This window comes from Phyllobates terribilis, unplaced genomic scaffold (genome assembly GCF_046119375.1).
Source record: "Phyllobates terribilis strain yellow unplaced genomic scaffold, ASM4611937v1 Scaffold_6__1_contigs__length_29720123, whole genome shotgun sequence".
NCBI classification, from domain to species: Eukaryota; Metazoa; Chordata; class Amphibia; order Anura; family Dendrobatidae; genus Phyllobates; species Phyllobates terribilis.
Window position 1 is genome coordinate 22,865,434 of NW_027362766.1, and position 20,587 is coordinate 22,886,020.

The 20,587-nt window shown below is 49.8% G+C and overlaps 1 protein-coding gene across 1 annotated transcript in view; it reads left to right on the top strand.

Annotated features, from left to right (window-relative positions):
* The first annotated feature begins 900 nt into the window (after positions 1–900).
* LOC141152678 (olfactory receptor 10AG1-like) overlaps positions 901–20,587 on the top strand; it is a 163,342-nt gene continuing 143,655 nt past the window's right edge. The window contains exons 1-2 of the mRNA XM_073637237.1: positions 901–1,017; positions 1,275–1,316. Of these exons, the coding sequence (XP_073493338.1) occupies positions 901–1,017; positions 1,275–1,316 (159 nt within the window). The remainder of the gene's footprint in view (positions 1,018–1,274; positions 1,317–20,587) is intronic.

Here is a 20,587-nt window from a genome sequence, read left to right on the forward strand (position 1 = left end):
CAGCTCATATCACATCACTACTGGTGGCCTACAATGCATAAGTGAATCATGGAGTTTGTTTCCACCTGCCCTTCCTGTGCCCCCGACAAAACTCCTAGGCAACTCCCATCCAGGTGACTCTTACCACTCCCTGTGCCCTCGGTGCCTTTGGCAACATATTGCTATGGACTTTATTACAGATCTTCCTGCGTCCTCTGGCCGTTACATCATCTGGGTAGTGGTGGATCGCTTCTCGAAGATGGCACATTTCACCCCATTACCAGGCCTTCCATCCACTCCGGAACTTGCAGAGAAATTCATCCAGCACATCTTCCGTCTTCACGGATTCGCTCGCCACATCGTGTCGTACCGAGGTGTCCAGTTCACATCCAGATTCTGATGAGCTTTGTGTAAGCCTATGAACGTTGTCCTGGATTTCTCGTCTGCATACCACCTTCAATCCAACGGACACGTAGAGAGAATCAACCAGATTCTGGCCAACTTCCTGCGGCACTTCACAAACGCACATCATGACGATTGGGTCATGCGGAGTTCTCCTGTAACAACCACGTATGTGAGTTTTCTGCAAGTTCTCCATTGTTTGTGGGCAGCAGCCAGGAATCCCTCTCCCGTTTCGGCCGCTTCTGACGTACCAGCAGCCGATGATCTTGCAAAGGATTTCTCGAAGATATGGGAGAACACTAAAGCCACTCTGAGCATATGGATAACAGGCTCTTGAATTCACCTTCTTATCGTACAGGAGATTAGGAGTGGTTATCTTCTAAGTACATCCATCTTAAGATCCAATCCTACAAGATAGGCCTTCGCTTCATCGGTCACTTTGAAGTCATCAAGCAAATTAATGCTGTGTCCTATAAGTTGAAGTTGCCAGCCTCCTTACAGATACCCAATTCCTTCCACATGTCCCTCTTGAAACTGGTCAACTTGAGTCCCTTCTTCAAGGATCCTGGTGTCACAGCTGCTCCCATCAGCTCAGAAGATGTCTTTGAAGTAAAGAATATCCTAGCCTTGAAGAAGGTGAGCGGAAAAAATGTTTTTCTTAGTCGATTGGAAGGAATTTGAACCTGAAGAAAGGTCATGGGAGCCCAAAGAAAATATTCATGCTCCACTTCTACTGAAATTCATAGCAGGCTTAAAGAAAAGGAAACATAGAGGGAATGAAGTACTGTTAATACATCGCCGGTGCTCCTGCATGTGTCACCTTCCGCCCCTTGCAGGGACACCGGTGTGTTCTCTTACCTGTCTGCACTCCCCTGGCGTCTCTCTCATTCCAGGGCCTGTGCACGGCACACAGTTCTCCTGGGAAAGTGCTTAAGGTGCGTGTACGCTCCCTGCTTCTTAAAGGGTCAGCGCGCTTCTGAAAATGTCCCCAGCCAATGGCTGGGAGACATTAGGTATTTAAGGCCCCTTCCCCAAAGTGGAGGTGCCTTAGCAACTTTAGTTTTCAGTATATATCCTGCTACCTAGTTGTAAGGTCCCTGTACCTGTACTCTATATGATCCTGTCTGTCCTGTTTACCTGACCTTGTCTGCACCTGATTCTGCCCTTCCTGTCGTACCTATGCCCAGACCCATCCTGTCTGTGCCTAGTCCTGTTCTGTCTAAACCAGCATCTGTGTACCTGCACCTGTGATCCCGTACCTGAGGCCGTCCCGTATTCCTGTACCTGTCCTGCCTGTGCGTGATCCGGCATCTAACTACCAGCCGTATACCTCCTGCTAATCCAGTTCCTGCCTGGTCCAGTTTCCCTGCCCCTTTGGGGGTCAGCTGCCACGGCTCCTTGATCTATACTGGAGTAGTACCTGGTCTACCACACCATTAGGGGCTCTAGTGAAGAACCAGGTATTTCCACAACCACATGCGTAACAACTGGGTTTGTCCTTTATCATTTATTAAATTGTTCATGCACAAGACAGATGCCATACAGATATAGAAAATGGACACTGATCGCATGTGAATTGCATATGGAGGACAGTATGATTTTGCCCATGCTTGTGTGAACCTGGCCCAAAAGGTAGCGTGGCAGGTTGAGAAGGCCAGCCCCATTGTGAAAATTATTATTTTTAAACCTTGGAGGTTCAAGATGCGAGCGCCACTGTTGCATGAGCAGAGGCGCAAGATTGCAGGATGTGAAGTGTTTTCCCCGACAAAAAGCTAAAGAAGTTGGGGGCACCGGTGACCGGTAATGAGGAAACAGGTGTGCATGGGGTGGTGATAGCTGTGTGTGTGAGGTACATGAGGATGAAGGCTCTGTGTGTGAGGTACATAAGAGTGGTGGACTGTGCTGCTATGCTCCTACCCCTGAAGACACCAATCACGTCGATATTGTGTAATGTGAATAGTGTCATGCGTTTCTATGCATTTAGTGTGAAATGTGAACTATGAGGTTTTAGTGTATATTGTAAATGGACTGTGATATGGGGTAGTAGAAGTACTGTTAATATAATAATGTGAAGTACTTCTGTTGCTAGAAATGAACTTGGTGTTCCCTGAGATGTGTGCAGCGGCTCCTGCCGATGGAGACCTGGAGAAAACGAAGGCCTGCGGCCTACAAGTGCACCCCAAACCAGATAGACACTGGGACACTGTATTCCTGTAAAGTGCCAGAGCTTAATGGGACAGCAGATTTGTCATGACTACTGCTCTCGGCCACTTTACAGGTACACAGGGGTGCAGGTGTTGTGTGTGAGGTACATATGGGTGCAGGCGCTGTGTGTGAGGTACACGGGGGTTCAGGCACTGTGAGTGAAGTATACGGGGATGCAAGCTCTGTGTCATTTAATAGACTGTTTAGACAGGATGACCACACGTTAATGTGCACAGGTTTGCACCATGAATATATCACCAAGCTTAGTACGATCAATTGTAGTGTCAGGTCAGGTCAGCCCTATATACAATTGAAACACAAGAGCCTAAAATTCCCAGTATGTCCTAAACAATGGTAAGGAGTTGTTGCTGGTCATCAGACCATATAACAGTAAGTATCACAAATAAATAGAGGTGACATATTCTCTAATTGGAGTTGTTTATTCTTTTCTTCTCCATCTGGTCCAGTTACCATCATGACTTTTCACATCCACAGCTCATCGCTGCAGATTTCCCTCTTCTCCGGGCTTCTACAGCAAATCCCAACACAATTATTTCCATACTGGGCCCCCTCTTCACACTGTCCCCTCACATTGTGTCTAGAGATGAGCGGTGTTCGACTCGAACTGTTCGCCAATCTCAAATTCGAGCTGTTTTGGGCGGTGTTCGAGCCGTTCGGCGAACACGAACGATTTGAAAAAAATCTGACTGTTCGAGGTTATGTTCGATAACTGTTCGTGCACCAAAATCATAACTGGATTTTTTCACAGTAATGCTGGTAATCAATGTTAATACGCAGTTTGAGTGTACAGCGGATATCTGCAGGAATAATGAATATCTCCATTTTTTTTCCTCTTTCCCGCATTTACAGTGGGGAGGTGCAGTCTGTCAGCCTATCAGCAGCGCACACACGGAGCGAAGTGCTTTTTTTCACACAAGCAAGGGCATGTGTCATTGGCTGTGTATGTCACATGTCCTTGCCCTATAAGACCCAGCCATTTTCCCCGTCACCACCATTTTCTCACTGCTGCAGCTGCGTGTTAGACGGCATCGCTGTTGCTGTGTGCGCTATACTTTCAGTGTTAATTTCAAGACAATTTTCTCAGAAATATAGAGATAGCTTGGGAGTAGGGAATAGTTGTAATTGCAGTCCTTTTGAGGACTAGGTTACATCATTTCCTAGGACTTTTTGCCAGGCAGGTCTGTGCCAGTGCTGTGCAAGTGTTTTTCACAGCATATGGCTAAATCTAGCTAAGCAAATCCTTTTTGGCCTCTTTCAGTGTGTGTTAGTCAGTGGAGTAGCGTATCTGTGTTGCAAGCTACACCACCTGTGTATAGAATACAATTTTTTTTACTGCACCTAGCCAAGTAAAACCTTTTGGGCATAGCATCATTCTATTAGGCTATCTATACTAAGCTCCACCAGCTTGCAAATTACAAATAATTTTTATCTGCATCTAGCTCGGAAAATAATTTTGGGCTTGTAGCGGTGTGTGGGACTCATTCTATTAGTCCATCTATACTAAGCTCCACCAGCTTGCAAATTACAAATAATTTTTATCTGCATCTAGCTCGGAAAATAATTTTGGGCTTGTAGCAGTGTGTGGGACTCATTCTATTAGTCCATATATACTAAGCTCCACCAGCTTGCAAATTACAAATAATTTTTATCTGCATCTAGCTCGAAAAATAATTTTGGGCTTGTAGCAGTGTGTGGGACTCATTTTATTAGTCCATCTATACTAAGCTCCACCAGCTTGCAAATTACTAATGATTTTTAGCTGCATCTTGTCTGGAAAATAATTTTGGGCCTGTAGCAGTGTGCGGTACTCATTCTATTATGCCATCTATACTAAGCTCCACCAGCTTTTTTTGCTAGTGTGAACATGCTCCTATTTCTTGCATGTCTACCATCTTAGACCTCAGTTCACATTGCCTGGTTTTTTGTCTTGTTTGCATTCTGTGCAATTTAAGGGTGTGGCATCCCCTTTGTTGAGCTGACTGGTATATATGTAGCTTACCACGGGCCTGGGTGGTCTGGAGTTGGGACCCGGTCCTATTTGTCTACCCTTTTATATGCATTGCTTCAACTTTGATATACAGTAAGGTTTTTAATATAGGCAGTATAGGTACCGTCCCAATTTAGGGTCACCTTGCCGCTGGTGGGACGGCTTGTATACTTTTTTTGATCAAAAATAGTTCACTAAGTACCCTATATTTATTATGCAACTTTGCTTTACATTTATATATAATGATGGTAGGGTATGAGATATATTTTTGTCTTTTGTCTTTTGTAGGTTTTGTTTCTTTTTTGCTAGTGTGAACATGCTCCTATTTCTTGCATGTCTACCATCTTAGACCTCAGTTCACATTGCCTGGTTTTTTGTCTTGTTTGCATTCTGTGCAATTTAAGGGTGTGGCATCCCCTTTGTTGAGCTGACTGGTATATATGTAGCTTACCACGGGCCTGGGTGGTCTGGAGTTGGGACCCGGTCCTATTTGTCTACCCTTTTATATGCATTGCTTCAACTTTGATATACAGTAAGGTTTTTAATATAGGCAGTATAGGTACCGTCCCAATTTAGGGTCACCTTGCCGCTGGTGGGACGGCTTGTATACTTTTTTTGATCAAAAATAGTTCACTAAGTACCCTATATTTATTATGCAACTTTGCTTTACATTTATATATAATGATGGTAGGGTATGAGATATATTTTTGTCTTTTGTCTTTTGTAGGTTTTGTTTCTTTTTTGCTAGTGTGAACATGCTCCTATTTCTTGCATGTCTACCATCTTAGACCTCAGTTCACATTGCCTGGTTTTTTGTCTTGTTTGCATTCTGTGCAATTTAAGGGTGTGGCATCCCCTTTGTTGAGCTGACTGGTATATATGTAGCTTACCACGGGCCTGGGTGGTCTGGAGTTGGGACCCGGTCCTATTTGTCTACCCTTTTATATGCATTGCTTCAACTTTGATATACAGTAAGGTTTTTAATATAGGCAGTATAGGTACCGTCCCAATTTAGGGTCACCTTGCCGCTGGTGGGACGGCTTGTATACTTTTTTTGATCAAAAATAGTTCACTAAGTACCCTATATTTATTATGCAACTTTGCTTTACATTTATATATAATGATGGTAGGGTATGAGATATATTTTTGTCTTTTGTCTTTTGTAGGTTTTGTTTCTTTTTTGCTAGTGTGAACATGCTCCTATTTCTTGCATGTCTACCATCTTAGACCTCAGTTCACATTGCCTGTTTTTTTGTCTTGTTTGCATTCTGTGCAATTTAAGGGTGTGGCATCCCCTTTGTTGAGCTGACTGGTATATATGTAGCTTACCACGGGCCTGGGTGGTCTGGAGTTGGGACCCGGTCCTATTTGTCTACCCTTTTATATGCATTGCTTCAACTTTGATATACAGTAAGGTTTTTAATATAGGCAGTATAGGTACCGTCCCAATTTAGGGTCACCTTGCCGCTGGTGGGACGGCTTGTATACTTTTTTTGATCAAAAATAGTTCACTAAGTACCCTATATTTATTATGCAACTTTGCTTTACATTTATATATAATGATGGTAGGGTATGAGATATATTTTTGTCTTTTGTCTTTTGTAGGTTAAGCTCCACCAGCTTGCAAATTAATAATAATTTTTAGCTGCATCTTGTCTGGAAAATAATTTTGGGCATAGTAGCAGTGTGTGGTCCTCATTATAACCAACCGTTTTAAGCAACTCTGGGGCAATTGATGCCACTTAAGTGGTGTCTGTGCCACAAATTTTTGGAAAAAATGGAGTCTCTTTTTGGAGTTCCCTTGCTTTGTTTTACGTGACGCTGCCATCGTCAATTAGAGGTGGGTTGGGTCGTCCCCCCCCCCTTTTAACCATAAGAAAATACATACACTATGGCTTGGGGTAACACAGATGGTTGAGTCTGAAGAGCTGTTTACTCAGAGGTCTGCTCCAAAGCTTCAGTGTCTGCTAGTCAGCGTAGTAACCCAGCTGCGAAGCAAGCTGCACCGCCTGTGTATCTAATAATGATTTTTAAATGCATCTAGCCTAGGCAGACTGTGGGGACCCCTAACCAAACCCAGACGCTCAGTCCCCTAATGCCCCCCTTTCATTGACAATACAATCATGTAACTCTTACAACTGGATGGGTGAGGATCGGTCACAGCTTTATTAACTGTTTATACTCATTCCATTAGAAATGCATTTTATGTCTAAAATAATTCAGCTTGTTGCAGCATGCCCTGTGTCTCCAGTCTCCACAACGGCAAGTTGGCCAACAAGTGTAACTCTCCAACATGTCCTTTCTATTTCTAGGCCACGGAGGATCCTGCTTACTCGTATGCAGGACTCCGACCCCCATCCATCACTCCTAATGCTTGTTCCACTCCGTCCTGGAGTCCTGACAGTAATATGTCCAGTCCAATATCCATTAAGTGAACACCGTCGGGCCGTATGAGGCCTGTTTTATTTCCTTCCAGTTGTCGGTGTCGTATCACTACACAGCCTCTGTCTCTTATAAATTTTGCCATCCGAATATTTATTATCTGCCTTGTCCGTTCGAAGGCGGTGATGTCTCACGCACCTTGCCATACCGTTCTCGGCACAATCTCTGACCATACTATAGTTAGTTTTGTGAAAAATTGTCTGAAGCGCTCAGTGTCTAGTTTCATTATTGCCATTAGTTATGCGCTCTTGTGATGACCTAGGTCGTTTCCCCCGGCCTGTATAACTAAGATGACCGGACCTCTTGTCTCTCCAAATGCAACATGATATCCGCTAACAAATTGTCGGCTCACATTGTTAGCGGACACCATGTTGGTTTGGAAAGCCCCTGTGTGCCCAAACATTGGAGCTCCCCCACAAGTGACCCCATTTTGGAATCTAGACCCCCCAAGGCACCTATCTAGATGCATAGTGAGCACTTGGAACCCCTAGGTGCTTCACAAATTGATTCATAAATATGAAAAAGTGAAAAAAAAAACACTTTTTCATTTTTACGAATCAATTTGTGAAGCACCTAGGGGGTTCCAAGTGCTCACTATGCATCTAGATAGGTGCCTTGGGGGGTCTAGTTTCCAAAATGGGGTCACTTGTGGGGGAGCTCCAATGTTTGGGCACACAGGGGCTTTCCAAACCAACATGGTGTCCGCTAACAATGTGAGCCGACAATTTGTTAGCGGATATCATGTTGCATTTGGAGAGTCCCTGTGTCCCCAAACATTGGAGTTTCCCCACAAGTGACCCCATTTTGGAAACTAGACCCCCCAAGGCACCTATCTAGATGCATAGTGAGCACTTGGAACCCCTAGGTGCTTCACAAATTGATTCGTAAAAATGAAAAAGTGAAAAAAAAAACACTTTTTCATTTTTACGAATCAATTTGTGAAGCACCTAGGGGGTTCCAAGTGCTCACTATGCATCTAGATAGGTGCCTTGGGGGGTCTAGTTTCCAAAATGGGGTCACTTGTGGGGGAGCTCCAATGTTTGGGCACACAGGGGCTCTCCAAACACAACATGGCGTCCGCTAATTATTCAAGCAAATTTTACAATCAAAAAGTCAAATGGTGCTCCTTCCCTTCCGAGCCCTGCCTTGTGCCCAAACAGTGTTTTTTCCCCAAATATTGGGTATCTGCATGCCCAGGGGAAATTGCACAACAAATTTTGGGGTCCATTTTTTCTTGTTACTCCTGTGAAAATAAAAAAAATTGGGTCTAAAGTAACATTTTTGTGAAAAAAGTTAAATGTTCATTTTTTTCTTCCACATTCAAAAAATTCCTGTGAAGCACCTGAAGGGTTAATAAAGTTCTTGAATGTGGTTTTGAGCACCTTGAGGGGTGCAGTTTTTAGAATGGTGTCACTTTTGGGTATTTTCTGTCATAAAGACCTCTCAAAGTGACTTCAAATGTGATGTGGTCCCTAAAAAAATGGTTTTGTAAATTTTGTTGGAAAAATGAGAAATCACTTGTCAACTTTTAACCCTTATAGCTCCCTAACAAAAAAAAAATTTGGTTCCAAAATTGTGCTGATGTAAAGTAGACATGTGGGAAATGTTATTTATTAACTCTTTTGTGTGACATATCTCTCTGATTTAAGGGCATAAAAATTCAAATTTTGAAAATTGCAAAGTTTTCAAAATTTTCGCCAAATTTCCATTTTTTTCACAAATAAACGCAAGTGATATCGAAGAAATTTTACCACAACCATGAAGTACAATATGTCATGAAAAAACATTCTCAGAATCAGGGGGATCCGTTGAAGCGTTCCAGAGTAATTACCTCATAAAGTGACAGTGGTCAGAATTGTAAAAATTGGCCTGGTCATTAACGTGCAAACCACCCTCGGGGCTTAAGGGGTTAAACCCGCTGGTACACATGTATTTAAAGTATAAATCCACCAACTTTCTCTATTAAGGAGCTTTCTCCTATAATCATTCACCAAATCTCCACCAATCGCCACGGCCCACGGAGGGCCACCACAGTCAGTGAATCCTTCCTTATTTAGTATAGAGTCTACCAATACTTTGGGCGTATTAGCCCAGCTGCGAAGCAAGCTGCACCGCCTGTGTATCTAATGAGAATTTTTAACTGCATCTAGCCTAGGCAGACTGTGGGGGCCCCCAACCAAACCCAGATGCTCTGCATCTAACCCAGCCAATCATTTGATAGTATTGCTAGTAGCAGAGTCGCATGGGCTCTAAACCTTGCATAGCCTGTGCATTTTTTCAGATCGCTAAGGATGACCCAACTCGTGTTATCTATAACATTTGTCACCAAAAGCTAAGTAGAGGCCAAAAAAATCCATAGTTTGAGTACTTCATGCATGAACCGTCACATAGATATGAAGCATAAGTTGCAGTGCGAAGCTCACTGTGCCACAATGCGTCCTAGCGGGCCGTGACAACCACCATCTGCCCCACCTGTGTCATCCTGGGGAGACTAAAAGCTACTGCGTAGTCTTTTCCAAAAATTTGAGGGAATTACCACGGGAATGGTTTAGAAGAGGTATAAGAGTTTAGGTAGGACGTTCATTTTTACTATACTTATTCTGCCGAACCAGGAAAAATCCTTCACCGTCCAAGAAGTAAGATCTTTATGGAGTTGTTCAATTAAGGGCCCAAAATTAAGATAAAATAGATGGGAGAGGTCTCTATGAATACGAATTCCTAAGTATTTGATACCCTGTGAGGGCCAGGCAAAGGGAAAGTTGGACTGGATGGAATCCTGTATGGATTTGGGGAGGGAGACATCGAGGGCCTCAGACTTCGCTGCATTGATTTTAAAATTTGACCATGTAACAAAGTGATCTATTTCAGCCATAACAGCAGGGATGGATATATGTGATTGAGTGATATATACTAGGACATCATCAGCAAATGCAGAGCACTTGTACTCGGTGCCTCCCACCTCAATCCACCTAATATTGGGGTTATCGCGAATTGATGAGAGCAGGTGCTCCATCACTAGGATGTATAAGAGAGGGGACAGAGGACATCCCTGCCTTGTCCCATTGGTGATTATGAAAGGTGATGAAAATGTTCCATTTATCTTCAGCCTAGCTGACGGATTGCGATACAGGGCCATGATTTTGGCTATAAAAGGGTCCCCTAGACCCCTACCCCAAGATTTTTAAGAGAATAATATATGGCGTGCCAGGAGACTCTATGGAATGCTTTCTCAGCATCCAACGAGAGTATCTAATTACAAATTTTTAACTGCATCTAGCCCAGGCAATACTTTGGGCCTAGTAGCAGTGTCTGCTAGTCAGCGGATTATCCCACCTGTTAAGCAAGCTACACCACCTGTAGTTTGGACACTTAATATTTTCAAAGGAAATGCTTTGGGCCCCCGGGACACTCAGTGAAGAGCATCGGGGAGGCACCCCAAGGCACGGGGGCTGGGACTGGCGGTAGGACACCTTGCGGTGGACCGCCAAGCTCGATCCTTATAAAAGCTTTTTAACTGCAGCAGCTTTAGTGGACGCTACTGGAGCTGGAACTCTTTTTTTTATTTTATATAAAAGTACAAAAACACAAAAACAAAACACAAATATAAACCACAAATACAAACATTATACAAGAAAAACAAAAAACCCCAGCAAGACATAGCCCAAATCCAAAAATTATATAGAGTCCAACAAACTAACACATGACACTTGACACGAAACACAAGACACAAAACGTCTTCGTTCTTTCCAAAAGACCCCCCAGCAAGGGAAGACCTTCCGTACCTACCAGCCAGGCCACGCCCTAAAGCGCACAAGACCCCTAACATCTGCAACATTCATACCTGCACATTCACACCTAACCCCAAAAAGGAAAACTAAATAACCGGCCCACCGCAAAAAATAAGAGATGGGCCACCTGGCCAAAACTAACACTCTACACACAATTTTTTTTTTTCCCCACCACCATTTTTAAACACCCAAGGTCCCACGAAAGTCTGTGGCCTCTTAACACCAACAAGGTCCCACGAAAGTTTGTGGCCATTTACGCGCAAAAAGGGTCCCTTTCCCGCATCCCGCAGGATGTCCATTTTTCTTTTTTTTTTTTTTTTTACAAAAACACCCCTTCCCCCCCCCCGAAACCCCCCACCCAACCTAAAACTACATCCCTCCACGCGCAATACACATATATATACATATAATACACATATACATACAATACACAACATAAAAAGTCTGTTTTAACACTTAGCAGTAACATGATAATTTCAAACCACAAAGAACCAACCATAAATCAAAAATCAGACCCAAGTTCAGTGCTTGCAAGCCCTATATTCCGATTCCAATACCACAAAACAAAAAACTACAATGTGAGGGGAGCAGCCCACCACCAGGAAATTGGAGACTACAGAGGCTCTCACCCTAATCTAACACACAACACCCTGTCCCTCCCTATTAAAGAAAAGAAAAAACCTGTCCCTAGCGCCCCACCAATCTTTCCCTACCTGTCCCTACCTGTCCCTCACTGACCCTCACTACCAACCTAATACTAAACTACCTATCCCTGATGACTGTCCCTGTCTGTCCCTCCCTGACCCTATACAACGACCTGACCCTACAAAAAAAAAATATAAAGTATAGAAGGAGATTAACTCACCCTATCACAGACACGCATAACCTAACTCTCCCTAGGGCACATTGAATGAGAACCCCCTCCATAGAAGGGAAGCCCTCCCTGCACCCAGCCTCTCATACTCCAGCGAGCGCACTTTTGCCAGGTCACCCAGGATGTTCCTAATCACCTCTTCCCGGGGGAGGGCTTTCTGCTGGGTGGACACTAAGCACCGTGCGTTCCACGTGTAAAACCTAGTCACTAAGCTAACTAAGAAAACAGTGCCCCGATCTCGGCCACCCAGGGACCTGAATGCCCCATAGGCCCACTCCGCATAGGAAAGGCCTGCCAGCTTGGGCCAGCCAATGGAAGCACCCACCCTACTGTAGACCTCTGTATTAAAGGGACACCGAAGCAGGAAGTGCTCCATGCTCTCAAGCATGCCGCCACACTCCTCGCGGGGATAATCCCGGTCATCAGAGTTCCTGTACTTCAGGTTGTCCCTCACATACAGTCTCCCATGGAAGCAGCGCCAAGCCAAGTCCCAAAACTTCAAGGGGATCCGTTTAGAGTTCAATAACCCAAGCCCTACCTCCAGATCCCGGCTTGGGCAATCCTTGAGCGCCAGGGGCTTCTGAAAGTGGGTCAACAGGACCCTATTGTCAAGTAACCTCCTTGACAAGGTCCTGATCTCCCACACTCCCAGACCCCACCGACGGATCACCTTCAGAACCGGGGTAGCATAAGCCGGAAGATGCCCATGAGGCGTTCGAAGGTCCTTCACCTGCCCTCCTGTCTCCCATTCCTGGAAGAAAGGCCGAAACCACCCCCTACAGGAGAATACCCACGGAGGAGCCCTCTCTAACCAGAGGTTGGCGATGTTTGCCTTAATAAAGGTGTTTACTAGGAACACCACTGGGTTGACCATACCCAACCCTCCCAGTCTCCTCGTGCGGTACGTGACCTCCCTCCTGATTAGGTTCAGCCTATTCCCCCATAATAGTTGAAAGAACAGGCTGTAGACCCGTGTCCAAAGAGGCTCTGGCAAGATGCAGACACTGCCCAGGTATATTAGTAAAGGAAGCAAATACCCTTTGGCCAGGCTAACCCTTTCCCTCAGGGTCAGGGACCAGCCCTTCCACTGATCCACCTTCTGGGCGGCAATCTTAAGTCTGCCCTCCCAGTTTTGCTGGGGGTAGTCCCCCGGGCCGAAACTGATGCCTAGTATTTTTGCTGTGGCCTGAGGCCCTGGAAGAGTGTCCGGGAGATCAAAACTAGGATCTCCCCCTCCCAGCCAGAGACTTTCACACTTATCCCGGTTGATCATGGACCCGGATGCCACCGAGTAGCGCTCAACCTCAGACATGACCCAATCTGCCTCCCCTCTCGAGGTTACAAAAAGGGAAACGTCATTGGCGTACGCCACTACCCTCAAGGTGGCATCTGGCTCCACCTGGTCCATCCTGACTCCCACCAACGGTCCACGCTCCACCCTCCTTAGAAGGGGGTCAATCGCAAATACGTATAACAGTGGGCTCAGTGGACAGCCCTGGCGGACACCAGACTTCACCTCAAAAGGGGGTCCGACCCAACCGTTCACAAGTGGAAAGTCTCTGCCCCATTGTATAAAACTCTCAACCAATCAACAAACCTCCGGGCAGACCGTACATCAGAAGGACGGACCAGAGGTACTCGTGGTTAACCCGGTCAAAGGCTTTCGCCTGGTCTAAGGACAGCAAGTACCCCTTCCAGTGACCTGACCTGCTCTGCTCCACTGCCTCTCGGACACCGAGCACAGCACTAAATGTGCTGCGGCCTGGAACAGAGCAGTGCTGGGCCCCCGAAAGGAGCCGGGGTGCAAATTTCACCAACCGATTAAAAAGCACCTTTGCCAGAACCTTTCGGTCCGTATTGAGAAGCGCTATGGGACGCCAATTCTCAATACGTGACGAGTCTTTACCCTTTGACAGAATAATCAGGGCTGACTTCCTCATTGAACTGGGCAGAGCGTCCGAGGATAGACACTCATTAAACACCTCAGTCAAGAGGGGGACCAAGGAGTCCCTAAAAGTCTTGTAAAACTCGGATGTTAAGCCATCCGGACCAGGCGACTTTTTGGGCTGGAGCCCATCAACCGCCCGTCTCACTTCCTCTTCCCTGATTGCTTCCGCCAAAACATGAAGAGAGGGGCCATTCCCTGGCTCAGGGATGGTTTCAGCCAGGAAAGCCGACATCTCATCCCGATCAGGTTCCCTCCCCCCCAAGAGGTGCGAGTAGAAGGATCTGACCACCTCCAGGATCCCTGATTTGGATCTGTTCAGGGACCCCGTACTGTCGATCAGTCCTGTTACCACCTTACAACTCACTGACATCCTGCAGTTCCTGTAAGGGTCGGGCGAGCGGTACCTCCCGAAATCCCTCTCAAAAACCAAGGATGTGTGCCTATCATACTGGCACCCCTTGAGCAAGGCCTTCACCCTAGAGACTTCCTCACGGTCCCCTCCAGTCGAGACGAGCTGCTCGAGTTTCCTCCCCAGATCCCGATACAGGCGGTGCCTGTTCAGGCACCTGAGGCTCGAGAGCTGACGGAAGAACCTTGCAACCCTTCTTTTGAAGATCTCCCACCACTCAGACTTAGTACTACAGAGACCCAAGAGAGGTACCTGGCTCTGAAGAAATTCCTCAAAGGATTGTCTTACATCAGATTCTTCCAACAGGGACGAATTCAGCTTCCACAGGCCTCTCCCCATCCGGGGGGTCTCTGTAACATTCAAGGAAAAGAAAATGAAACAGTGATCGGAGAATTCCACCTCCACAGCGGACACTGCAGAAGAGACGGCCTCCTCCTTTAAATAAAACCTATCTATCCTAGACCTACTGCTACCCCTATGAAAGGTGAAACCCCCGTGACCTGGGGTGTGCCGGATGTGGACATCCACGAGGCGAGCTTCACTTGCTATGCTATTCAGGGCTATGCTATCATAAGCCAGCCGGTCTCCGGCGCCTCCCCTATCACGGGATCTAGTTACAGTGTTAAAATCCCCACCGAAGACCACCTGCCGGCTTGTAAAAAGATAGGGCTTGACCTTCAGGAAGAGACATTTACGGTCCCACTTAGATTGCGGGCCGTAGATATTAATGAGCCGGAGCTCCTGTCCCCTCATGAAGACGTCAAGAACCAAGCACCTCCCCATTTCTACCTCAATTACCCGTCTGCATTCTACCGAAGCGGTCTTAAAAAGGACCGCTACCCCGCTATACGGCTCGGCCGCAAGAGACCAGTATGAGGGCCCACACCTCCACTCCCTCTTTGCTTTATAAATGGCCCCCATGTCCGTTAGTCTGGTCTCCTGCAAAAATAAAATGTCAGCCTCAACTCGGGTGAAAAAATCAAAGGCCGTAAATCTGGCCGCATCTGACTTTATACTGGCGACATTAATCGACGCCAGAGTCAACGGGGTAGGTTCCGCCATCATGGGTGATTGAGTTAGATGGTCTTCTTTTTCCCCGTACCCCCCTTTTTCCTCTCGCCTTCTGAGGAGGAGCCCGAGTCACCCCTCCTCTTTAGGGATACCGAGGTGTCCATGCCCGCCCCTCCAGCATCGGACACTTCCTTCCTAGCACAGATTTCCTCGCCTCCAGACCCCGGGGCAGTCCCCCCCCAGGGGCAGCCGAGTCCCCCGGGGGACAGACCCCGCCGCCCCCTGAAGGCACCCCAGATGTTGTCTCCGGCTCCTTACCCCCAACCTCCGACACAGCAGAGTCATCGAGGGCTTGGAACCGATTGGAGAGGGGGATCAGAGGGGAGCCGGTGAGCCCTTCCGTAGGCACCGTAGTGGTCAAGGGGGGGGGGCTTTAGTTTTTTTTACCCTTTTCCTGTTCTTTTTCCTCCGACTACTGGTACTTTTGTCACCTGATTTTTTTGGCTGCTCCACCACCTCCTCATCCAGACTTTCATACTGGGAGGAGTTATCGGAAGCAGCCGCCTCCTCCCTCTCCATCCTCCTGATCTCCTCGCTCACCGCCTTTTCCCCCAGGGCCTCAGAGGCTCCGGCTGCAACCTCCGGGGAGGGGACAGTCATCACCCCAGTCGCCTGGGGCTTATCCTGCCCACTGTCCCTTCGGCGCCTCACCTGTTGCCACTGGTGGGCAGGTGTATTTGCCTCGCCTTTCCTCCCTGACCCCTCAACTCCCCTCCCGCCCCCACCTCCAGTTCCAGCAGAAGATGAACCACTGGGGACCCCCCCGCGGCCCTCCTCCGCCTGACCAGAGATGGTGTTGGAAAAGGAATGTGGGCAGCGGCTATACGGGTGACCTAGATCACCACACAGGTGACATCTAATGTCTCCACAGGCCGCGGCCAGATGACCTACCCCGCCACACAAGGCACATTTCTGCACCTTGCAGCCCGCGCTGAAGTGGCGGGGGTCACCGCACCTGTGGCAGACCTTCAGCTGCCCCTGGTAGAAGATCAGGATCCTGTCCCTCCCCAGGAATGCCGAGGAGGGGATGTGAGTGACAGTACCACCTGAAACCTTCAATTTCATCATGAAGGTCCAGCCCCCTGACCAAATGCCGAACTCGTCCCTGTTCTTCTTTGGGACCTCTGTGACTTCCCCATAACGAGAAAGCCACGTCATAATATCGATCCCTGAGAGTGACTCGTTATTTGTTAGAACGGTCACCCTCTTTATGCCATTTTGGCGAGACACCGCCTGTACGGCAAAGTCTCGCCAGCCGGGCTCCCCCTTCACCAGTTCAAAATTCGACCAGAAAAGCTCTAAGCCCTCCGGCCGAACAAAACTGATGTCAAAGATGGAGGTACCAAAAGGATGGATCAGGGCAAAGATGTCAATTGCCCTGAAGTCCATCTTCAGGAGGAGCTCCACGACCCTCGCTCTAGGCGGGCACGCTTCACTACCCCTCCACCGAAGACGGACTACATTCCTCCTGGCCACCCCCTGCCCGGCTGTCGGGAGGGACCACACTGTTTCCCCCTCCCTTTTATCTTGGAAGGCAGCCTGGCCATGCCTGTCCAGCCAAAAGGCCAGATCCACCTCTCTTCCCTCTACTGTGATCGTCCGTTCTCCCTTCTTGAGGGTCTCCAGAAAACGGCGTCGCAAGTCACCGTCCCTGAGGTCCAGAGGCGAGGAAACCCCCCGAGAGGATCCCGAGGCCCCAGCCACTACCCCCGCAAAACTCCGGGGGCTTGCGGCCGGGGGAGCAGATGGACCAGTCCCCCCCCCGTGCTCCCCGCTACCAACAGACACTCCATTTACGCACCCTACCGCAGACACCCCACCATTTGCATCCCCAGCCACAGACACATTCGTACCCACACCATCCCAATTTGTGTCTACAATCACCCCACTCGCCCCGCTCCCACTCCCATGTGCACCGGGGTCAATGTTTTTCTTTTTTTGTGTACACTTTCTGGGCACAGTTTCACTACCACCGTCCATATTACTTGTGTTGCCAGTACTGCCGCCTGCTGGTGGCATCTTCCCTGCCAGGGGGTTCACTTTTAATGCTGCTGGCCTATCAAGCACCACACTGCAGGACTTAAGCAGTGCAGCACCACTGCTCCCAGCATACCTGGAGCTTCCTGATTTACTGGCAGGAAGAGAGCCAGGTGTAGCTCCTCCCATTGCACCATCCAGCCCTGCTGCAGCTCTCCTGGATACCCGCAGTGCCGGATCCCCTGCCCCAGGTAAGCCCCCAGACACAGCGGACCCCGGCACACAGGCACCTGCATCAGCTACAGCGGCAGCCCCCACACTGGCACTGGCCGCAGCTGTGGTGTCTGTTGCTCCAGGAGCAGCCACCGGCGCCGGCGCTAAGCCCCGCCCCGGGCGTGGCCACGCCCACATGGGCAGACCCGGCTCGGGAAGCCACGCCCTCAGCGCCCGGCAGCACAGTACTGCTCACTTTGGCCACTCCTACATGGGCGGCCCCCACCTGTGAAGCCACACCCCCTGCACCTGGCAGCACAGTGCGGCCCTCCGTGGCCACTCCCACATGGGTGGGGGACGCCAGGGAGGCCACACCCCCCGAAAATGGCCGCGACGGGACCCCCAAAACCGGCCCGGAGCCGGGTCTACTCTCGGGGGTCCCTGATCCAGCGGCACCAATTCCCGGAGGCACAGCTCCCCCCACCGTCACTCCCTTAGCCACAAAGAGCTTGGCCACAGCAACTCCGGCGGCCGGCCCCAGGCTAGGCCACTCCCCCTCGGCATCCACCGGCGGCAGAGCCCTCAGCGCTGACCCCTTACTGGGCCCCTGCGCCGGGGGCCCCGACTTCGCCACGGACCCCGCCGGGGGAGCAGGCCCCACCACCTTCCTTTTACGAACCGGCTCTGCCGGAGCTGCAGGCCCCGCACTTTTTGCCCCGCCAGATGCCTTACCGGATGCCTGGGTCCCCAAAAGTGATCCAGATTTAACGGATCCGTGAGTGAGGGACCCAGACACTTTCCCAGCACACGCCGCCGGAGATGCGGCCCCGGCTGCCGGTGTGCCGCCAGCAGAGCAGGTGGCAGCGGCAGTTACGCTCGCCGCCCCCCGCACGCCAGCAGGCACACCAGGTGCCAGGCCAGCCCCCTCTCTCACAGGGGACCCAGCCTGAGCACCACCATGGTTTTTGCCCTCCGTGCCATGCTCCATGTCAGACACATCCGACACACCACCTTCATTACTACAAACAGAGGCGGCGCTCTGCGTACCATGGCCTATAGTCTCCCCGCCCCCTCGCTGCAGACCCACATCAGGGCCTGAGCCGGGGTGGGTGGCGGGTGCCACACAACGGGACCGGGGGGCCCCAGAGAGGGGGACATACACAAATTTATGTGTTACCGATGTTTTCTTTTTCATAGCTCTCTTCGCTTTCCTCTTCATCCCCCTCCCGGTTGCCTCGTCCTCGCAGATCTCATCCCCGAGCGTCAGCTGGTTAAAACGTACCGGGGACTCAATCTACCTGATCTGCTTCATGACGAGGCAGCCCCCCTCACTAGTACTACCACCATCCTCATCCTCCCCTTCGCTCCCGCTGCCCTCTGAAGGGCTAGAGTCAGACGGGAGAGCCATCTGCTGAGGGGCTATCCCGCTATGCGATGCCTGGAGATCACTTACCAGGCCACCAGATGGCGGGTAGGGTGCAACCTCCTCCTCACAGTCCTCTTCCTCCTCATCCTCCACCGCCACCACCTGGCTGGAGCTCCGTGACCCCTCCAGAGATCCACCGGCCATGGCTCTGAACCGGTCGTCGTTCTCCAACTTTTCTCTGAATGGCCCGCTGCCGGCCAGGATGGTACACCGCCAGTTCTCCACCTCCTGGATGGCCTTCTTAATCCTCCTGACCGCGGCAGATAGCTCAGGCTTCTTGCTGCTAGAGGCCCTGTCGGACCTCTCCTGAGCTACCCTCAACTCCCCCCAGAGGGATTTTAGCTTCCTAGAGGCGTCCTCATACTCGCAGAGGTGCGCATGGATGCGGGAGCCATAGATGACAGTGGACTCCTTCGCCACCTTGGTGCCCCAATCAGGGGGCACCGCTGCAGCACCCCTGCACGTACTCGGCCTACCTCCGGGGGGAGGAGCTGCCGCGGCCGTGGCCTCGGGGGTCCCTCTGGTCTTCATGCCGGACGCCTTGCCTTTTCCGGACCTGGTCATCCCAGCCACGATGGTATTCCTCCTGCCCCCCGCCGGGGGGCAGGAGCTGGGGGCCCAGCCCCGGAGGCCAATCCCACAGCAAGCCTCCTTTCCTGGGAAGGGGGCAGACAAAAAGTCCCAGATGGTAAAGGCAAAACCTCCCTTCCCAGGAGCTCTCTCCACACACCAAACACAGCAGCACACGGCAGGCTCCACCTCTTCCTCCTCCTGCAACCGTGGCTGCTGGCATGAGACTTGCCCTCCAATAGATCCTTGTAAAAGGATTTAAAGTGTACTCATTCAAATTACAGAGACAATTTAAATTAAAAAGCTTAGATCTGCCTCCACCGCAGGGGGGCTCGCTCGACCCACCAGCAGACAGGCACCAGTATTGAGAGAGGGGGGCTGGCCGTCAGGGTCCACCGCAGCTCTGGCACAAACCCGGCGACACGGAGGTGGCACGGGCAGGAACGGACTGGCCATGTTGGCTTCTCACTTTTTGGATTTTAGAAGGGCATGACATGCCTATATCTGTTTCTCCCCCTCCTTTTACTCCTCCACCTCTTTTCTTTTCGCATGACTATATGTACTTGTCACTTTTCCATGTGTTAGTTGTGTCTTCTGAGCAGTTTGTCAGGTTTTGGACACCTTTGAAGGTGTTTTCTATGTGTTTCTATGTGTTTTTGTTTGCCTGCCATTGGTTTTAACGGTGTTCGACGAACAGTTCGACGAACAGTTCGGCGAACATACGGGTGTTCGATGAACCAAACTCGAACACTACGGGGGTGGCTCAACTCTAATTGTGTCCCCTATATACTGTTCCCTCTTTGCACACACTCACCCTCTCCATACTGTGCCCACCCATATTACTCAGTCTCTATATTTTGCCCTCACCCTTTTCTCTACCCCACTAACTCCCTCAACTTTTTCTACCCCACTAACCCCCCTCATACTTCCTCCCGCCCAGGCCCGGCGTCAGCACCCGGCGCACCTGGGCAAGTGTCGGGGCCCTGAGCAGGCGGTGGGGCCCACTCACCGTCGGGCACTCCGGTGCGCTATGGGACCCCTGAGAGGAGGAAAGTGGTGCCAGCACCCGCCCCAGCCCCCCCCCCCCCGCTTGCTCAGGGTCCAGGCAGCCGGCACAATACTTGCCTCTCCCTGTTCCTCCACAGCAGGTCCTGTCTCTTCCACGGCTGCTGCACTGTGACGTCTCAGGTCAGAGGGCGCAGTGACGTCTTTCTACCTCGCCCTCTCCTGAACACTCACAGCACAGAGCGGGAAGACGGCGACGTGAGTGAGCAG